This window comes from Gouania willdenowi, chromosome 13 (genome assembly GCF_900634775.1).
Source record: "Gouania willdenowi chromosome 13, fGouWil2.1, whole genome shotgun sequence".
NCBI lineage: Eukaryota > Metazoa > Chordata > Actinopteri > Blenniiformes > Gobiesocidae > Gouania > Gouania willdenowi.
In genome coordinates, this window is record NC_041056.1 from 41,815,904 (window position 1) to 41,837,047 (window position 21,144).

Below are 21,144 nucleotides of genomic sequence, written 5' to 3' on the forward strand. Positions count from 1 at the left end.
GACGGACTTATTAAATACACACGGACCTCAGTAAACGTGGTATTGTGGTAATTTTTGTCAGAAAAAGCGGAAGAAGGGGGGAGAGTCTGTGACAACCTGTATCCAGGTATTTCTGAGGCTTTTTGTTTCTTTCTGGTTAAGCTGGTTAAGGTGTTGTGTCTATGGTGGGTTTCTCAAGCATCTGACCACAGGTGGAAGTGTGCAAATGTGTGTGGGAGTGTGATCATTGTGGTGATCTGCTCTGTCTCCATTTTCAATTCAATTTAAAATAGCTTTATAGGCATGACAAACATTTACATTTAAAAAGCAAGTGTGACATTGATACAGTGCAGTGTTTTTCAACCGTTTTTGAGCTAAAGTACATGTTTTCATTGGAAAAAATCACAAGACACCACCAATGAAAAATGTAAAAAAAATGAAACTTTGAAGCCTATATTAACAATATACTGTCATTTTTATCAAAGTCTTTAATAGGAATCAAATAAAAACAAAACAATGTTTTTAGTAGGAATTAAATGAACAACAACAAAATCTATTGTGATTTTTCACATTTCTTTTTTCAAATATAAAGTGTTAATTAAAAATATACAGTAATTGTAAGTGTATTGAATACAAATAAAAACCATTTTTTTAATCATCTTTCATATTTTGTATACTTGATAGAACACGTCATGGGAGGGATAAAAGGATTAAATATTATTAGAACTACAATTGAACTTAATTCTGTTGAATGTTTAGTTATGCTGCAAATAAATGGAACAAACTGCAGCATTTACATTATATTTATTTAATATATAATAATCATATTTTTTTATTTGTGTGGGACGGGGTGGGGGTTCACGGCAGCACAATGGCATATTTGCAGAAAATCATTAATTAGCTTAAAAAATATTTTTAGAGCTATTCGGTGAATTTGATTAATTTCCCACGGAACACCAGACGATCTCTCATGGCACACGTGTGCCGCGGCACAGTGGTTGATAAACCTTGATATTATGTACACACAAAAAGACATTAAAGAAGCTTCATTTGCAGCAAATTAGCCTTTGGCTAGATAGCCCATGAATATTGTAACGGTTGCTATTATTAAAAAAATCAAACAATACATGTTTAAAAACAGCAACATTCATATAGTAACATTTATGTCTCCCTGTCTGCCCTCGTCCCTGTGTATGTCTCCATGTTTGTCTCTGTGTCTCTGTTCTCTGTTTTAAAGCTGCAGTTTGTAAGTTTTTCTGAGCATCATTTGGTTAAAAGTCCCTATTCATCTTTTAGCATATTGTAATCCAAAGTGTTCTGAGTGGACAGTGAATCTCTTCTCTTTCTCTTGGCTCTGTAAATGACATTTATAAATCCAGGAGCGTGACGCTGGATATCAGCCAATCAGAGATCTTTCTGCAAACACGTGTGCTCCATGAGCTGTTTTGAGCATTTCTATTGGCTGCAGTCAACCGCAGTCACGTGCCGTCAATACTAAAAGTGTATTGGTGGATGTTTCAGCAGAAGTCTCCATCGTGGCGTTAGATACAACAGTTTCACGGCAAAGCACGAGGACAAAGGCAGACTGACGTGGAGAAGCAACAGAATAAAGTCACAAACATGTTTGGGTGGAATGAGCTCCATGGAGGTCCCTCCCTCCCTCCCTCCCTCCCTCGGTATGTGCGGTGAACAGTGTGCGATCCGCTTTCAGTCTGCCCCACATACCGAGGCAGAGAGAGAGAGTGATAGCAGACGGGATTAATTGCCTAAAAACAAACAGTTGCCCATCTCTGAATTATATGAAACCAATAATCCTTTGATTTATTATTGTTATTGGCTGACCTAAAATCTAGAAAGGTATGAATTTGAATAAAATGATTGAAAGAGTGAAATTTATTCCCTTTGGTTAAAGAAATCTGTTTTGTGTTTTGTAACATTTTTACTACACATTCCACTCAGTGCACGAGATCAGGGATGTCCAGAAGCGTAGGCGGTGGGCGGAATGACCTACAACACTCTTTCTGTCCATCTTCTACTCTTAAACATGTTCATAAATGATTCCTTACCCCTTTAGCACCGAAAGAATATCTGTAATATTACGTGAATATCTTTAAAAGTCAGGTTTTTCTATTAGCTTTGTCTGCTAACGTATAGCATCTCTTCTTCATTGTACAGAATAGCTGCATCCAACTGAACACTGGGTTACCAGCGCCCTCTGCTGGTCCAAACAAATATCTGGCGGCTGTAACTGAAGGAAAACAATCATTCTCTCTAAACATTTCCCTAATAATATAATAAATCTTAACATTCACAACATTACTGAATTCAACTAAATTAAATAAACATTATCTTTAAGAAATATTCAACAAAGAAAAGAGTCGCTGGTAAGAATAATTCACAGACCAAATTTGAAAAAAAGTACATTTTGATGGAGTTTTTAATTCTTCTCTATGGAATTGAATATGTTTTTTTTTTTTTTTTTTTAAACATTCATAATCAATATCATCATAAATCATTAATTAAAAGTCCTGCGTCCAGGGTACTGGGTTACGAAAATCACAAATAGAGGTAATGCAGGTATATGTAAGATATATTATGAATATTAATATGCTTGTGTTAGAAATATTATAAATATTAATGTACATTGATACACTAAATATATTACCAAACCATATATATATTGCTGACCACCCTAGGTGTCACGCAGCAGCGCCGCGCAGTAGCGCCGACTCGCTGCAAGTTTTAGCCTTTTACTTTTTTTCTGGACATCTCTGATTAAATTGGAATGATGTGTTTTTTTAGAACAAACCTGTAGATTAAGAGGATTTGAGAAGTGATGGTTTTTATCCACCATGAGGTTTTAGTGTTTACTGTCCTTTTAACGTTCTGCTGAGGTCTAATCTTTTACCACGAGCACTCTATTATTCCCTCACAGCAAACATTAATGGAAGGAGTCCTGATGTACGTCACAAATATAAAAACAACCGTAGCCCGATCCGCTAATTTAGAATTTATATTCTGATGGTCGTATTTTTTTTATTTCTAAGTCAATCAGAGGTATTTTCTCGTTATGTGGAATTTCTCACATCCTTCTGGAGAAGTTTAAAAACTACAGAGAAAGAATAACATAAACCCGCCTCCTTAACGTTACGCCACCATTGCACACTTTTACTTTTTAATTTGTACGCAGAGCCACTGTAACAAAAGTCATTTACCCCGGGATCATTTCAGTATTTCTGATTCTGATTCTGAGAATGTTAACCAATCTGAGCATTAACACAGGAAAAAAAAAACATTTTGTGATTTTTTTCTGTCCTTCTGTGTAATTTTGTTGTTTTGTGTATTTTTATCTCATTTGTTGTTTTTTTGGAGTAATATTTTTGTGTTTGATGTGTTTTTGTGCTTATTTTTGTTGAGGTTTTTGAGTCATTGTTTTCGTTTTTCTTTTTATGTCATTTTGTGTGTTTTTTTTTGTTGTAGCGTCTTTGCATTTTTTATGTCCGGTGTATTTTTGTTGTCGCTTTGTGAAATATTATTATTATTTTCATTTAGTTTATTTTCTTGTTATTTATTGTGTATTTTTAATGAATTTTGTATAGTTCCTCAGTGGTAAAACACTCAAATATTGCAAAAAAAGTTTTTACACTTTCATGAGGAGGTTTTTCAGGCGTTTCGATATTGAAATGTGTCACAAAGTGCAATGGGAACACTTTTAGAGATATCAGGATAAACTTTTTCTGGAGTAACTTGTGTGTTTTTGTTGTATTTTTTTTTTTTAGTTTTCTGTCATTTTGTGTATTTTTGTTTGTTGCTTTGTGTATTATGAGTCATCTTGTCTGTTTTTGTTGTTGTGTTTTATTCTGTTTTCATTTTGTTTTTTTTCACGTATTTTTGAGGCCATTTTGTGTAATTTTGTTCTGCTTTTGTGTTTTTTTTTTCTCTGATTCTGTTTTTTTTTATTATTCTTTTTCTTATTCTTATTTTTAATATTTTTGTGTCTGTTTGGCTATTTTTGTGTTTTCAAAGTCATTTAGTTAGTTTACTTTGGCATTCGCCCAAATTCAGACGGAGGGCCGTATGTGCTAAATATACGTCCAATATGACGGCGCTAAGCTAAGCTAACTTCATTAGGGAGGCAACAGAGATATGAAGATAGATTTGTGTCTTTATTATCCAATCTAACAAAAATGGATTTGCAAACAAACAAAAAAAATTGCAAACAAAACTAACATTACTATTATTTAAATTTTTTTTTAAAATGCTGGTTATGTTTACAACGTTGAAGGGTCGCGGCGCATGTACCAATTGTAATCGGGAACCGATCATTGTTCGAAACTGACCAATAAAAACACTTCTAACATCTTCCGGAGGATGCCCCGCCCACAAATTGAAGTTCAACCTCAATCAAAACTTCAACAAACGCAAACAAAAACTTAGAAAATGCCAAACAACGTAAACAAAATATATAGTTTCATGAGAACTAGGGTTGGGCACCAACGGTTCCAGAATCGTTACGAAGAAGTTTGCATTTCGATTCTGTTTTTCGATTCCTAAATGCCCGCACTAGTTTGTTTCCGCGGCTTGCTCTGTTTGTTTCCGCAGGGTTTGCAGAAGAAGAACGCGACTGCAGTGTGTGTGTGTGTGTGTGTGTGTGTGTGTGTGTGTGTGTGTGTGTGTGTGTGTGTGTGTGTGTGTGTGTGTGTGTGTGTGGACCACGGAGCGGAAAGGAGATATGAACCAATCACCGGTAAAAATCCCAGTAAAAGTCTGGAAAACAATCACCAGTAATAAATATTATCTCCCTGGTAAAGACAGTAGCTCTAACAACTGGTAAAATAATAAACTGATGATATTACAGCCTGTGAATGCAATACAGGGGACGCATTTACTCCGCCTCTGGGTCCTAGTGCCAGTCGTCAGGTGTAGCCTGTTCTGTTTACCGAGGTCCGTGTGTGTTTAATAAGTCCATGTGAAAGTCTGCATGTTTATGCCTCTGTCCATCCACTCTTTTTATTATATCCATGTTTTTTAAGGCTCTTATTACATAGTGCGCATCATCGCCGTAAGTCGCGCAAGGGCTGAACCCAAAATTAACTTAATCCTTCTCAACTAGAACTATTGATTGATTTGTCACATGACTGTTCCAGGGTTTGAGTTTGTTTTATTTAGTTTCACATCTACCTGTAGCTCTTTGTTTTTTACACTGATGACCACTTGTTTGTTGTTATTTCAGCAAGTTTCACTTTTACAGTTACAGTTGGAGACCTTTGTAATTGAATACCCTAGTTACATTACAGCAACCAGATTAAAACTACGTGAATTAATAAAAATGACCTGTGTAAAGGCTTTTCAAATGAAAAAAAATCTCCTGTGAAATCTGACCTGTTTACCTGCGCAACTCAAAGAATCGGAATCGAGAACCGTTTAGAACAGGAATCAAAATTAAGAATCGGAATCGTTAAAATCCAAACGATGCCCAACCCTAATAAGAACACATTTTTGATTTGTAAACATAACCAGCGTTTAAAAAAAAAGAAAAAAATACTAATGTTATATTTGTTTGCTAATTTATTTTTTGTTTGACTGAATAATAAAGACACAAACCTCCATACACGTGAAAAACCAGGTGATCTTCCTTTATTGACATATTGATTGGATTTAGATCCTGGATTTAGCCGTTATTAACTTTAGGCTATTATATAAACAATTCATTTGCATATGTAGTGTCAGATTGGACACTTTCACTGTTTGTGGGTTAAAAAGTCATAGTGGAGATAAAAAGATGAGTTTAATGGTCCTTGTACGGCAGGATGTGATTGGCCGGTGTTTTGGGACATTTGTTGAGGTTTTGATAATCTTGCTCCATCTGTTACACGACAATTTCATCAAATTACTCTTTTGCCTTTTGCACAACTCAGTGTTTGGAATGGAAGATAAAATAACATATAATAATAATGATGATAATAAAAACACACAGAGAACACAAACCTCCTCCAAGCTCCAAATCTGCTCTTTTCCAGATATCGTTAGTTATTTGGATCATTGATCCTGATCATGGTTCCAGGATCATTCACACTTTAAAACTTGTGTCAAACTCAAGGCCTGGGGGCCAAATCCACCACTTTAGAGCATCAAATCTAACCCCGTACCCCTGTTTTAAAAGCTATGGTAAAAACATTATCATGGCTTTTTAAACTGTCACGGTCTAATATTCATGTCAGATTTAGAACAATGATCAATCTTAGCTTTATTATTCTCATTTCTGTTTATTTATGTTGTCGTTCTGTCTGTTATGGCTCTTTTCTGTTTGTTGTTTCATTTTGTGTATTCTATCATGTTCGTGTTTTTGGCGTCATTTTGTGGATTCAATCGTGTGTTTTTATTGCCATTTAGTATTTTTTTTTTCTTATTTTGTGTAATTTTATTGTCATTTTGTTTGTTTTTTTTGTCTCATTTTGTGTATTCTATCATTTCATTTGATAATACTGTAATTTTGTGTTTTTCACTTGTTTTTTGTATTTTATATTATTTTGTGAAATTTTATTGTCATTTTGTGTTTTTGTTTAATGTTTGTATGTGTAAACAATAAAGTTACTGTATATATATATTTTTTTCTCCCATATCATTCTACACGTAATGCAATGGATGTGCATTTAGTGTTTTTTCTGCGTTTCTCCACCATGTCACATGGTCCAGTTTGTCTTGCCTCAGACCAGCGTCTCTGTTTGAGTAATAGTAATTGATGAATTGATCTTAATAGTCCTGTTACCGATATGTTCCAGGGTGCTCAGTGTCACCTCAACATGTTGGAAAGTCCCACTTCCCGCCGTAATCTCTAACGGTAATTGTGATTTAGCTTTGCTTTCAACCTGTGCCAACATCCCTAGTTACGGGGTAATCTGATTACATCTGAGCCTGTATGGTCTCCATTAGAAGCCAGTCATTTGTTAAAATGCTTTTGTTGGAAAGCAATTGAACCTTTTGATGATTTTTTTGACATCATAGAGCAGTCATGAGGGTTTTTTCTTCTTCAGTTTTTCAGTAAAGCATTTAAAAGGTTTCAATTTGATTGTGTCTACCAGCGGCTTTTAGCCTCTGCTCTGCTAAGTGCTTCTGATTTAGCTCCTAAAATAAAATACAAACCCTGACCAATGTGTCACCTCTGCTTTATTAAATATTACACATTTAGCTGACAATAATACTTTTGGGATAAGAAAATTAAATTGCTCACCAAGTAGAAAAAACTTTACATTTATAATTTTTGGAATAAAAATCAAATTCCCTTTTATTGTTTTGTGAAAATACTAATAATGCAACGCTGCCAATACTTTACTATTAGGATGTAATTTAATTTAATTTTGGAAAACAAGCGTCATGTTAAATTACTGTCATGGAATTTTCCAGACCAAATAAAAATTCATGAACACTCAGTAACGGTGTAAGAAAAGATCCATTTGGCAATATATCGAGATATTTCACTGCGCAATTATTGTATCTATCCAAAAAATGTTCAAATTGATTTTTTTAATCATGTTTTATAAAGAAAAAAACTACTTAATGTGGCTAACATTAGCATAGCACGTAATCACCCTGTGGTCACTAGGTGTCAGTGAACGCACCATCAGACCTTATTAAACTAGTCACTCCTCAATGACTTTTATTTTGATAAAACATACTCTGCACTTTTATAGATATATGTGGTTGCGTTTTTAAATAATTTAAGAACTGAAGCAAAAGTTAACTTTTTTGAAAAATTTTATTCAACAGTTTGATAAATATTCCACTTGTTTTTTTATATTTGCTCTTGAATTACAGTTAGTTACCATTCACTTGTTCTCACAAGTTTAATTATTATTATTTTTTTCCTACTTGTAAAGTTGAAATATGTAATTATTGATATTCCGATATATATCGTATTGTTTAGTACTGGGATAAATTGTATTGTGAATTGTATCGTATCGTCAGAATCATGGTAACGTACACCCCTAATATCCAGTCAGTCAATCAGAATTTATCTGCTTCCTTTTGTCATGGTTTTTTTATATTTTTCTATACATTTTTGGGTCTTTTATTTACATTTATTGAGTATTTAAAAGGAACAATGCACATTAATAAACAAACATGCTGTAAATGATAAACTAATGATTTGTTTATTCCTTGGATATTTTCTGCTCTTTTATCATCATAATTATATATTTTATTTTATTTATTTATTCAGTTTATTTCCGACATGGTTACATTCACTTTTTTTTTTTTTTCTTTTTGTCCATGCCGAAAAAGGAGACGAGAGAAGCAGTTTGCTTATCTAAGTCCCGTCCCCTGTTTTGAACACAGAAAATTTACATCAAAGCTCGTCTCTCTGGTCAAACATTCTTAGGTTGTTCTGAACACAATTTCATCATTTATTTATTTATTTATTTATTTATTTATTTATTGTGTGTGCGTGTGTGTGCGTGTGTGTGTGTGTGTGTGTGTGTGTGTATGTGTGTGTGTGTGAGTGTGAGGGTGTGTGTGTTTATGTGTTAAATTAATGAGTTTATAATACCAACATTAGCCTAAAGTAATGAGAAGACCAGTGTTGGAGTCAAATATAATTCTAATTGTGTAATTGATAATTAATACAATTATTATGTAATAATTGTAATTGTGATTGGAAGAAATCTCTTGCTGTTGTAATCGTAATTGAGCTCAGATAATTGACAAACTGTCAATTGTAGTTTTTTTAAACGCAAACCTATGGAACCACGTTTCAGTTTTCTGACCTAAACTTAGATAGTTATTAATTATTAAAATATGTTTTGGATCAAGTTTACCTGTTAGTTTTCTTCAGAATCATTTCACCATTTAAATAAATAAATTTGAAGGATATACTGAATATTAATACCAATATATTCATTGATTAGGAATCCTAACAAAGTAACCAAGAGATGAGAAACTTATTAGAAGATAAATAATATTTGTTAGTGTATTTTACAGCTGATTATAGACATGGGTCAAACTGACCCGTTAGCATTAGAGATGCTAACAGAAAGCTAACACAAGAGAAAGGCTTACTTTTAAGGGATTATTTATTAAACACTCGGTAATTGTGATTAATTGTAATTTAATTCTTAATGAGAATGTCATTATATTTGACTATCAGCGGCAAAATAATAATTGTAATAATAATTGTAATTGGAAAAAATGCTGGTCAATGTAATCTTAATTGTGTTGTAATTAAACATGGGTAATTGAAGACGTAATTGAGCCCAACCCTGGAGAAGATGATACAGAGCATGTTAAAATGAGGAAACCGTACATGTAGCTTTATGCGTGACGTGCACATTTGTTGGTTTCCAGGTCCAGTCCTGCTTATTTCTGTGCTGACCTCTACTCTCTGAGGACAGGTGAGATGGTGAAATCCATTCAGTTCAAGACTCCCATCTACGATCTCCATTGCAACAAACAGTACGTTAACACACGCCTTAAAAACATCAGTCTGTCTTTATCTTTTATTATTTTAAACGTTCCATTCTCCTGTTCCAGTATTTTAGTCGTGTGTCTCCAGGAAAAGATCGCTGCTTTTGACAGTTGCACCTTCACAAAGAAGTTCTTTGTTACAAGTAAGTCATACAAAGATGTTGAAATCATTTTCAGAATAAACCTTTTCACGAAATCTCGCTCTCGTTCAGTTCTCGCGTGAGTTCAAAGGTCAAGAGGGAGAAACTGGCCTTGGCTGTTTACGAGTCTGACAGAGATTATTATTATTATTATTATTATTATTATTATTATTATTATTATTATTATTATTATTATTATTATTATTATTATTATTATTTTACCGCTAGAGCAGTGATTCCTTCAAAGACTTTTTTGTGGAAACGTGGTATCAGTTTCCAAGGCATAAAAGCTGAGTTAGCTGCTAAAGCTAATGCTGCACACGAGCTAAACATTTTTAAACAGTGATCAATCAGCTGATCAATGCTGTTTCACTTATCGACCTGTTTAGTGTCCATCTTGTGCACTTCCTTCAAATTTGTAAATTGGGGCTTTCTCGGATGTGTGTGTAGGGGGCGGTGGCTGCTTCTCACCCTGGGATCTTAGGCTGCTTGGCCATGGGGGGGGTGTCCTGGCTGCATCTGCGGGCCCGGGGCAGTTCCTGGGTTTGCAGTAGCGTTTTTTGCACATACATTGGTCTATGATGCACCGGCACGCCTTGAGATGTGGGATAAAACTCATACTGGGCTTAACTTTAGACACGTTGATCCCAAATACCTGCTTTAGGTACTACCACTCACTCCTTCTCTCTGTCCACAGCCACCACCATTATACCTAAGCTTCACACTTGTCACTATACTGGCTTGACTACACAACATAATAAGCACAATATACACAACTAAAACATCACATCTCACTCTCATTGTAAAATAATCTATTCTTCCCCACCCTTTCTACTGTATATCCTACCTTGAGTCTCTCCTCCCTGCTCCCCTCCCCCTCCACCTAGGTGTAACACTGCTCTCCCTTTTTATATCCTCCCTATAATAAAGTGTTTCTTACCCTTCCTTAGGGAGGGCTGGTGATGGTCACAATTAAGCAATAAAATAAATCAATTTATTTCATTGCAATAACAAAACATGCATTGCTGTCTCATAATTGCACTTTTTGTAGTGTTGACCTTTGACAGCATGTGCAGATAAGGAAAAAACAAATTGGTAAATGTAATTAAAATAATATCTTGATGAAAATAATCATGGACCTGGTTAGTGAATGGTGTGCCTGGTAAAATTACCTTTTCAAAGTGAGAACTCATACTGTGCTTTTCACACTCGGAAATAACGTTTGTCCCATCAATAATAATAATAATAAATTTTATTTATTAGCACTTTTCGAAAACTCAAAGAAACTTTACAGTTGTTCAAACAATTACACAAATCAAAAAAGAAACAATAATAAAGGTAAATACAGAAAAAAATACACAACAATCATAAGTCAAAAGCTTGGGAGAAGGAGTGTGGAAACAGTAGGTCTGTCACTTTGATACCTTTCTATCATCGGTTTTATAAAGTGCTCAGATACGTGCATCATTCCTGGCTAGAGTCCGAACTCCACCCGCTGGAGACTCAGGTAGTCGGTGTTTTCATCCAGGAAGGGTCATCTGTGTGGAAGCAAGAGGACTGCCCTTGTTTCCATACTGCTGCTCAGCTGCTCCCATCGCATTGGCCGAAAGTGAAATCAGCAGAAAACCCTGGTCCCTCCTCGAGCCTGAATATGTGTAATATTAATAATATAAACACTATTAAAACACTAACGATCTGTGGAATAACATTACAAACACTGTTAGGATGGAAATATCAACGTGATGAACGAGCTTGTTTACTTTATATCCCTCTTGACCTATGACCCCCCCAGTTCCAGAGTATGAAAAGGCTTATTAAAACTTCAGCAAAATGAAACTGATTAAGTGTGAGGATAAATAATGGTGTGAGGGGGGATAGTTTTTGAGAAATATTTGATACAGCTATATTTTTAAATTGAATAAAAAATGTAAGGGATGATTTCAGAACCTCATAGACAAATATTGACACGTCTTTTTAATCTGTTAAGACTGTCCAATCAGGATCGATTTAGAATTAGTGTCAGTGTTTGTTTGGATTTTGAGAATCTATAGATTCTGTTAGCTTGATTAGACTCATTTTCGCTTTATTTACAAGATATATTTTGCAGAGAAGACTCACATTTTATTCATTTCTTCTTCTTTTTTAAAGGCACACAGTGTAACTTTTGGCCACTAGGGGCACTAGACATGTAACAATCACGTCAAGCGCCCCTAGTGGCCACAAGCGCTGCAGCACTGTTGCAAAAACCCCCAAACAGTCAGTGGGGCCAGCCTTCCTTGTCTTTAGATTGTGTATGCAGACAGTAGTTCACCTGTAACGTCAGGATAAGGATTGGCTCTAAGGGCTGGGTCGGTCGAGCTGGGGTGCGAAGCGGGGCTGGGCTCGCGTCGTTGCTGGAGGAGCAGCCTACTTCCGGGCCTCGCCGCCTTCATCGGCCCCTGTTGTCGGGGGTTGCCGCGGATGGGAAGCGGGCGACCCGGCATGCGTGGGGCGGTGTCTGGCGCCAGGCAGAAGGCGGGTTGGCAGAGGGGGCCGGGTCTCTGTGGCGTCTTTTTAGTCTCCTCAGAAGCAGTTTTAAAGTTTTTGCTCGCTTCGGCCATGACCAAGAGTCAAACAGGCGGAAAAATAGTAGCAAAAGCCTTTTAGCCCAATGAGTATACCCGAGTCTGTGGTCACGTGACTGTCGTAAAGAGAAACGTTCTCTAGGCATTCTCTAGGTCACATGACCTGGCCAAAGACGGTCCGTCTCTCCAAACTTACATGGTCGGTATTTCAAGAGGGAAGCCCCGCCCAGTGCATTGATACTGTCACACGCTGTATATTGGCCTGAGGAATCATTTAAGATTACTCATATGTGTCAACTCTTTAGGTCACAAATTCCACGGTGTGCCTTTAAACAAGTTTGAATGAACTACGGCTGGGCCCGCGGAACATCTCCGCGAGAATTCGGTCAAATGACTCGGTTCCAATAAGTAAAAAAATGGGGCCCCCGGGGACCCCCTGGCGCCCCCGTGGCACATACGGAGTAATGGGCCCCATTTATATATTGGTATGTGCCAATGATTTGGTACCACCAACTGTTCTAATATTTGACTCGCAAATATATGAGAAATTGGCTTTCTTTTTTTGGGGGGGGCCTTAATTCAAAAATCGGGCTCTGAGTGTTGATGCGTACACATCCATAGATTATAGCTACCAAATTTTATCCCGATCCGTTGACGAATAACAGAGGAGTAGCAGTTTTAACTAGTGTACACAACAAGAAGAACAAAGTGAGGGCGTTTAGAGTCCTGTAGCCTAAAAAAGTCATAAATCTGACTCTCTAATTTCAAACTGTAGTGTAGGTGGACATCCTAATATTGTTTTTGCATCGTTATTTCTCCAAAATGAACCATCTTTGTGTGTTTTCAGGCTGCTATCCCTGCCCTGGCCCCAACTTCAACCCCATAGCGCTGGGGAGTCGCTGGCTGGCTTACGCAGAGAACCGGGTAACACACACACACACACACACACACACACACACACACACACACACACACACACACACACACTGTATCTAATTTTATTATTTTTAATTACACGTGAAATAGCTGAGGAGATCCAGGCGGAAGCAAAAGCTTATGAATGTGCGTGTCCTACATTTGTTGATGCTAATCCTCCCGTTAATCTCTCACTGACACTACAGTAGTGTGTGTGTGTGTGTGTGTGTGTGTGTGTGTGTGTGTGTGTGTGTGTGTGTGTGTGTGCGTGTGCGTGTGCGTTTGTGCGTGCGTGCGAGGTAAACAGAGAAAGTGAATCTGGATGATAATTCACACTTGTTGAATAACACGTTGGGCATTTATTCCCCTTGAGGAGCTGCTTACAGTGCACGCTACACGTGCACTAGGGTTGGTGTGAATGTGTCAGTTACTCACACACATTTTCAATTATTCATGTTCAATAACAATTCAATTATGACGATGACTAGCACAATTATTATTTTTCCCCTGTAAATCAACTAAAATTACGTTCTCAATTACTAAAGTTCAATTGCAATTTATCCATATTTAATAAATAACCCTTATTAAAGGTAACCTTCCTCTTGTGTTAGCTTTCTGTTAGCCTCTCTAATGCTAACAGGTCAGTTTGACTCATGTCTTAAATCAGCTGTAAAATACGCTAATACATATTATTTATCATTAGTTTTTCATCTCTTGGTTACCTTGTTAGGATTCATAATCAATAAATATATTGGGATTAATATTTTTAGTGTGGGCGTCTGAGCCTTTTTTTGTCAGTATAGCCCTAGATTTAAATATTTAGATTAATATATATAGATTAAATAATTTTTTTTAAATGTTAGTGGAAACAGGTAGTGGGAAGTAATGAAAATATTTTAATAATTGTTAACTACGTACATGTGTAAGACATAGAACTGTAACATGGTTCCCCAGTTTGCGTTTAGATAAATTGTAATTAGAATAGAATAAAATAGAATACACATTTATTAATCCCCAGATGGGAAATTCACATTTGCAGCAACACAATGTGAGAACAAAAATAAATACTAACATTGGATAATAATGCAAAAATGTAGAAAAATAACAACAGTAGCAGAAATAAAAACAACAAATGTGCAACTGACAATTGACAGTTTTTATAGAATTTCCATTCCAATTCCAATTACAAAGTCAATTATCTGGACTCAATTACAATTCAATTATGATTACAACTAATTATTATAATTATAATTATAATGTTATTATCAATTGCCCCCTGACTGTAGCTATATTTGTTTTCTTTTCTTCTAGTTGATCAGATGTCACCAGTCTTGGGGAGGAGCCTGTGGGGAAAACGCACAATCATATACAGCAACGGTGATCAGTGCTGCTAAAGTAAGTCATTTTTTTTTACCTTTTATTATTATTTCAAATTAAAATGTTTCATTTTGTTTGATCAAAATAAAAAGAAGTTTCTACTTGTCAGTGGTTCTCAACTTTTTCAGCACACGACCCCCAAAATAAAGGTTCCAGAGACCGGGGACCTACACACTGTACCATCTATAAGGGGGAATAAAGGGGAGACATTTTTGGGGTCCATCCATAAAGTCAGTAAAATGATGGTCCATTGTTCTATGAATCTGTGATAACCACATTTATTTATTCATCTGAATAATATCCACTGTTATCCAGGAACGTTTATTATTATTATTATTATTATTATTATTATTATTATTATTATTATTATTATTATTATTTTTATTATTATTATTATTATTATTATTATTATTATTATTATTATAGTCATCTTAAAGATGGAAATCACTAATAAAATAGGTTCAAAGTGACCAAAAATGGTGGAAAAGGTGGTGAAATGTGATTTTAAAAACCACAAAAATTGGGTAAAAGATACAAGTTGTAGTGGGCAAAAACAGACAGAAAAAGTGGTAAAAAGCGTTCAATGTCAATATTGGAAGAATTAACTTAAACTGGCCAATATGGGCATGACAAATCTTGAATGAGTTTTTTTTTTTTTAATTGGCAAAAACAACTATGAAATCTGGTGAAAAGAGGTTAAAGTGACAATAATGGGTCAACATATGTGACATCAATTCAAATCAATCTTTATTTGTCATTGCACAAGTTACAGAGCAATGGAATTATGTTTCAGTTTCATCCCGTCCAAAAAACATGAAAAGACAATCACATATAACATGGAAGGACAGGGACGGGAGAACTCCGTATTTCTTAACTGAGAAGTGGAAAACAGGAGGTAAGAAGAGAGGGAAAAAAGGCAGGTCCCAAACTATACCCCTTTAGTATGGGGGCACAATTTTGGATTAGGAAAAAAACACTCTTCAGCACATAGAAGCAGAAATGTGCAGAAAAGGTATTGAAATATGATGGAGAAGTGACAGGAACACTGGCAGGTGGTCTCCAGATGCCTTCAAGAAACTAAAAATTCTTTTTTAACAATTTGAGCCCATTTATTGCCCTTTTTTACCCTTTTTTTGCAACTCCACCAAACTTGCCATAAATTAACTTATTCCCATAATTTTTTCTTGCCATATTTTTGCTTCTTTTAACACTTTTTGCTACATTACTCTCATATCTGCCAGTTCTTTATCAGATCTCCTTTTCTGCACATTTTCACGATTATAAACCCTTTCCACCACTTTTCCACCTAATGTCACATATGTTGAGAGAGATATTCTTTATTCGCCCCTCAAGGGGAAATTTGCATTTCAGTTACATCTAAGAAACATGAAAAGACAATCACATATGACATGGGAGGACAGGAGTGGAGAGGATTGTGGGTCGCCGCTAATGTAGCGCCCGTTACTTGGATAACAGTGGAAAACATGAGGTAAGAAGAGGAGAAACAGGCAGGTCCCCCCTCTGTGCTCCTTTATGGGGGTGGGGGTTGAGGGTTGGATAAAAGGAAATGATTGTTTGCCGCTGGGGGGCGCGCGCATGCAGCCTCTTGTGGGTGCTTCACTCGCCTCTCCTATAGCTTGGGGGGAGGGAGGGTGGACGGAGGGCCTACAAAGGCGTTGAAATATAATCCCTTCGCTTCATTCTGATACACTCTGATGACGTGTGACGACCTTAGGTAGATCTGGTTCAGAAACAAAGGTCCAGGTGGCGGTGGGGGAGGAAGAAGAGGACAACATCCTGCTGGATAGATGAGACAGCTTTGACGCCTGGCTTTGGGAGCCAATAATGATAAGTGATTTGTTTTCGATTCAGGCTAGCTCAATTTCGATAGCCTATAGTCCTTGTCTCCAGCAGTAATCCAATAAGGTGGTCTTAACTTGCAGCCGAGCATTCAACTTCTCCAAGTTGGATTCAGCACAAACATTCCAAAGTAGCCTCCTGCTTAATTTTGAGATCATTCATCACATGAGTCTGAGTGTTGAGAGCCCTGCTCTATTCATCAGAAATGACTGGCAGCCTTCCTATAACAGCTGCCAACGTAATATGGACTCTGTGTTAGGTCAGAAAGCTGCCAGCTCCAATCAGCAGCATGGAATTATCTACATAATTCCAATCATGTAGATGTTTTCCACGTCCTCTATGGAAAGAATTGACAGATACACAACTTGCCACTTGTTCCAAGAGTTGAGCGCGTATCCTGCCGCAAACGTACCGTTCGGACAGGCGGGCTCACCACTGCCCATTCTTGTTGGCGAAAACATTGCATTGAGAGACCAACTGATTAATTCCATAATTTTGGTTTTGGATAGAGATGTAGAGAAAGGCTCCTATTAGATTCACAAGACCAGACAAAACAAGTAGCAGCACATGCAAGGACAGATAAAGGTGGGAGAGAGGGAGCAGAGAAAATGTGACCGCCTTTGTCGAGGAGCAGAAGACCCATTATTGTCACTTTTAACTTCTTTTCACCAAATTTTCATTCTTATTTTTGCCAATTTAACCAAATTCATGATTTGTCATGCCCATTATTTGCCAGTTTAAAGTAATTGTTCCAATATTGACACTTTAAACCCTTTTTAACACTTTTTCTCTCTGTTTTTGCCCACCCTAATTTGCAACTTTTAACCAATTTCTGTGGTTTTTGAAATTCCATTTCACCACCTTTTCCACCATTTTCGGTCACATTTAAGTTATTTCTGTCCATTATCACACAGCTCCAGGTTTAATAAATGTGACTGCAAGTACTGCATTCATTTATTTACATTTTCTTCTCCCAATATTTTCTTCTCCACAGCTGATTTGCCCACATTACATATTATTCATCAGAGGCAAACACACTAAATGTTTGCACCCTTTATCAGCGCACGTAGTGTCGTTTGCTCATGTTTTTACAACCGTTAACCTTTAGTAGGTCCACCCCTTTATGTAAATTATGAAAAAATTGTTGCTTTTATTAATTTACAAAAACATAAAGTGAACAAACTGAAGAAAGTCACTAATCTGGTCACTGAATTAAATCAGTCCCAGGCCAATATAATATTTAATCGCAGACGGTAATTTTAAATTGTAATTTATAACCTTTGACTTAAAATCACAAAGTAGTATTTTATTAAACAAATAAAAGCTGTGCTGTGTGAAAGTGCTGCTGCTTTACAGGACGATGGCGGCACTAGACTGTGTATGAGTGTCTATAACAGCAGTCAGTAGATCTATATTCAGAACGCTCTGTGAACGTAGAAAATCAATAGTCCACTGTTAGACAAGCACTAAGAACTCCAGAATGGAAGTGATTAGAAAACACATTAGTGTTGACCAATTAGGAGCAAAACACCTCCCTTAATAATTGATGGCTCTTACTGCATTACACACACATACATGCATGTACACACACACACACACACACACACACACACACACACACACACACACACACACACACACACACACACACACACACACACACACACACACACACACACACACACACACACACACAGCTTGTGCAATCAACACTTTGTGAGCAGGGTGCTGGAGATAAAGAGCCAAAGTGATACAGTAGCTAATCCGCAGACAAATGCAAGGCGCCACGCTGTATTGACAGGGACGCACAGTCTGAATGCTGGACTCGGCTCTCTGGGGCTCCTTAAATACTCACACACACACACACAGTCATGCACTGCACTCCATTAGGCTAAGACAGTCAAGTAGGTGAAGATAGACGCCACTTAAGCAGCATTATCCATTTTTCTCAACCATGCAACAGATATGTTTGACGCAAACGCCCCAACTGATGATTTAGCACATGTGGACACATCCACGCAAAGTGTTTCCCATTAAAATCTTCACTCGTTGGCCTCTGTCCTTACTTTACTTTACTTTAAAAAGCTAGCATGTTAGCTTTTCAGTTGACAGAATGTGATTTATGGCATTTATTTTACTGTAAGTCAGTGGTTCTCAACTTTTTCAGCACACGACCCCCAAAATGGAGGTTCCAGAGACCGGGGACCTACACACTGTACCATCTATAAGTGGGAATAAAGGGGAGAGATTTTTGGGGTCCATCCATAAAGTCAGTAAAATGATGGTCCATTGTTCTATGAATCTGTGATAACCACATTTATTTATTCATCTGAATAATATCCACTGTTATCCAGGAACGTTTTTTATTATTATAGTCATCTTAAAGATGGAAATCCTGGTTTTAATTACAGATAACACAGGTTCAAAGTGACCAAAAATGATGGAAAAGGTGGTGAAATGGAATTTTAAAAACCACAGAAATTTTTTAAAAGTGGATAAAAGTATAGAGTGGATAAAAACAGAGAAGTCAGTAAAAAGGGGTTTAAACTGTCAATTTTGACTTTAAAGTGGTAGAAATGGGGGAGGAGGGGTGTGGGTCATTTAAAATGTAAAAAGTTGGAAGAGTTAGTTTAAACTGGCACATATAAATATAAAATATGGTGAAAAGAGATTTAAAGTGACAATAATGGATCAACATATGTGACATTAAGTAGTGGAGAGGGTTTATAAGTGCTGAACATGTAATTAAAGTGGATTTTAAAAACCACAGAAATTGATAAAATTTCAAATTAAAAGTGGGCATAAACTCAATTAGTTTAAACTGGCAAACAATGGGCATGACAAATTGTGAATGTGGTTGAATTGGCAAAATTAATCATGAAATATGGTGAAAAGTCAACATATGTGACATTATTGGAAAAGAGGTGGAAAGGGTTTATAAGTGCTGAAAATGTATTGAAAGTGGAAAAGAAATGTGCAATAAATGCAATTAAATGTCATGTAGAAGTGTATGGGAATAATGTAGCAAAAATGCATTACATGGAGAAAAATTATAGCAAGAAAAAGTGATGAAAATAGATTAAATAATGGAAGGTTTGGTGGAGTCGCAGAAAAAGGGTAAAAATAAGCAAAAAAAATGGGTTCAAATTGTTCAAAAAATTTTCCTAGTTTCTTGAAGGCATCTGTCGAACCATTCATTCACTGTGCAGCGTCTAAACCCAGTCAAACCAGTCTGTGTTAAATATAGATAAATGAAGCCAAATATCTGCAGCTCTAAGTAGGAGTGCAGCTCTGTGATTGGTCAGAATGAAATATGTCTCCACTGATCCAAGTGATGCTGAAATAAATCAACACTGTATTGGAGAAGTTCAGTTAAATTCCAAAGAGTGAAACACACCAACAGTTGTCAAGCACCAAAACGCAGTTGCCGCGTAAACGGACAAAAAAACGCAACAAAAGTTTAGCGTTTTCATTAGAAAGCGTTCTTGTGTAAACAGGTCACACACTTCAGAGGAAACTCTGTATTTATTTACAGTCACAGGAGAACATGATCACTACGTGAACCGTAATATTTTGTAAATTGTGTGATGTGATCATATGATGCAGTTTCAGTGTCATGTTTTAAATAAAGAGGGACAAATGAAGAAAATGGTCATATTGCTTTTCCATTTCATAGCGTAAAGTTGTTTTTTCCATTTTTCACAGAAGACAAAAATCACACTTTGATAAAAATGTGTAGAACCAGGGTTCCCGCTTATCCTTAAAAAGTCTTAAAAGGCATTCAATTAATTCATTTTACAATAAGTCATTAAAATGTCTTAAATCAATGTTTCAAAAGTCTTAAATTTTAACACATAATAAGTATGATTTTACAGTGCATAAGGAAAGTATTCACAGCGCTTCGCTTTTCCCACATTTCATCATGTTACAGCCTTATTCCAAAAGGGATTAAATTCACTTTTTTCCTCAAAATTCTACACATAATACCCCATAATGACAACTTAAAAATGTTTGTTTGAGATTTTTGGCAAATTTATTAAAATAAAAAACAAAGAAATCACTTGTACATAAGTATTCACAGCCTTTGAGATCAAGCTCAAAATTGAGCTGAGGTGCATTCTGTTTCTACTGATCATCCTTGAGATGTTTCTACAGCCTAATTGGAGTCCACCTGTGGTAAATTCAGTTGATTGGACATGATTTGGAACGGCACACACCTGTTTCTAGAAGGTCCCACAGTTAACAGTGTACAGTATGTCAGACCACAAAACAAGCATGAAGTCGAAGGAATTGTCTGTAGACCTCTGAGACAGGATTGTCTCAAGGCACAGGTCTGGGGAAGGGTACAGAAACATTTCTGCTGCTTCAAAGGTCCCAATGATCACAGTGACCTCCATCATACATAAATGGAAGAAGTTTGGAACTCTTCCTGGAGCTGGACGTCCCTCTAAACTGAGTGATCGGGGAAGAAGGGATTTAGTGAGGGAGGTGACTAACAACACGATGAGAACCTTCCAGCAGGATGACCATCACTGCAGCACTCCACCAATCAGGCCTGTATGATAGAGTGGCCAGACGGAAGCCACTCCTTAGTAAAAGGCACATGACAGCCTGCCTGGAGTTTGCCTAAAGGCACCTGAAAGACTCTCAGATCATGAGAAACAAAATTCTCTGGTCTGATGAGACAAAGATTGAACTCTTTGGCGTGAATGCCAAGCGTTATGTTTGGAGGACACCAGGCACCGCTCATCACCTGGACAATACCATCCCTACAGTGAAGCATGGTGGTGGCATCATCATGCTGTGGGGATGTTTTTCAGCAGCAGGAACTGGTAGACTAGTCAAGATTG

General features: G+C 36.6%; 1 protein-coding gene across 3 annotated transcripts in view; it reads left to right on the plus strand.

The window, feature by feature from the left end:
* Window positions 1–21,144, plus strand: part of bcas3 (BCAS3 microtubule associated cell migration factor) — a 295,046-nt gene that overhangs the window by 15,140 nt on the left and 258,762 nt on the right. For all 3 annotated transcript variants that reach the window (XM_028465308.1, XM_028465307.1, XM_028465309.1), the window contains exons 8-11: window positions 9,319–9,426; window positions 9,505–9,581; window positions 12,990–13,066; window positions 14,369–14,452. In XM_028465308.1, coding sequence (XP_028321109.1) covers window positions 9,319–9,426; window positions 9,505–9,581; window positions 12,990–13,066; window positions 14,369–14,452 — 346 coding nt within the window. The remainder of the gene's footprint in view (window positions 1–9,318; window positions 9,427–9,504; window positions 9,582–12,989; window positions 13,067–14,368; window positions 14,453–21,144) is intronic.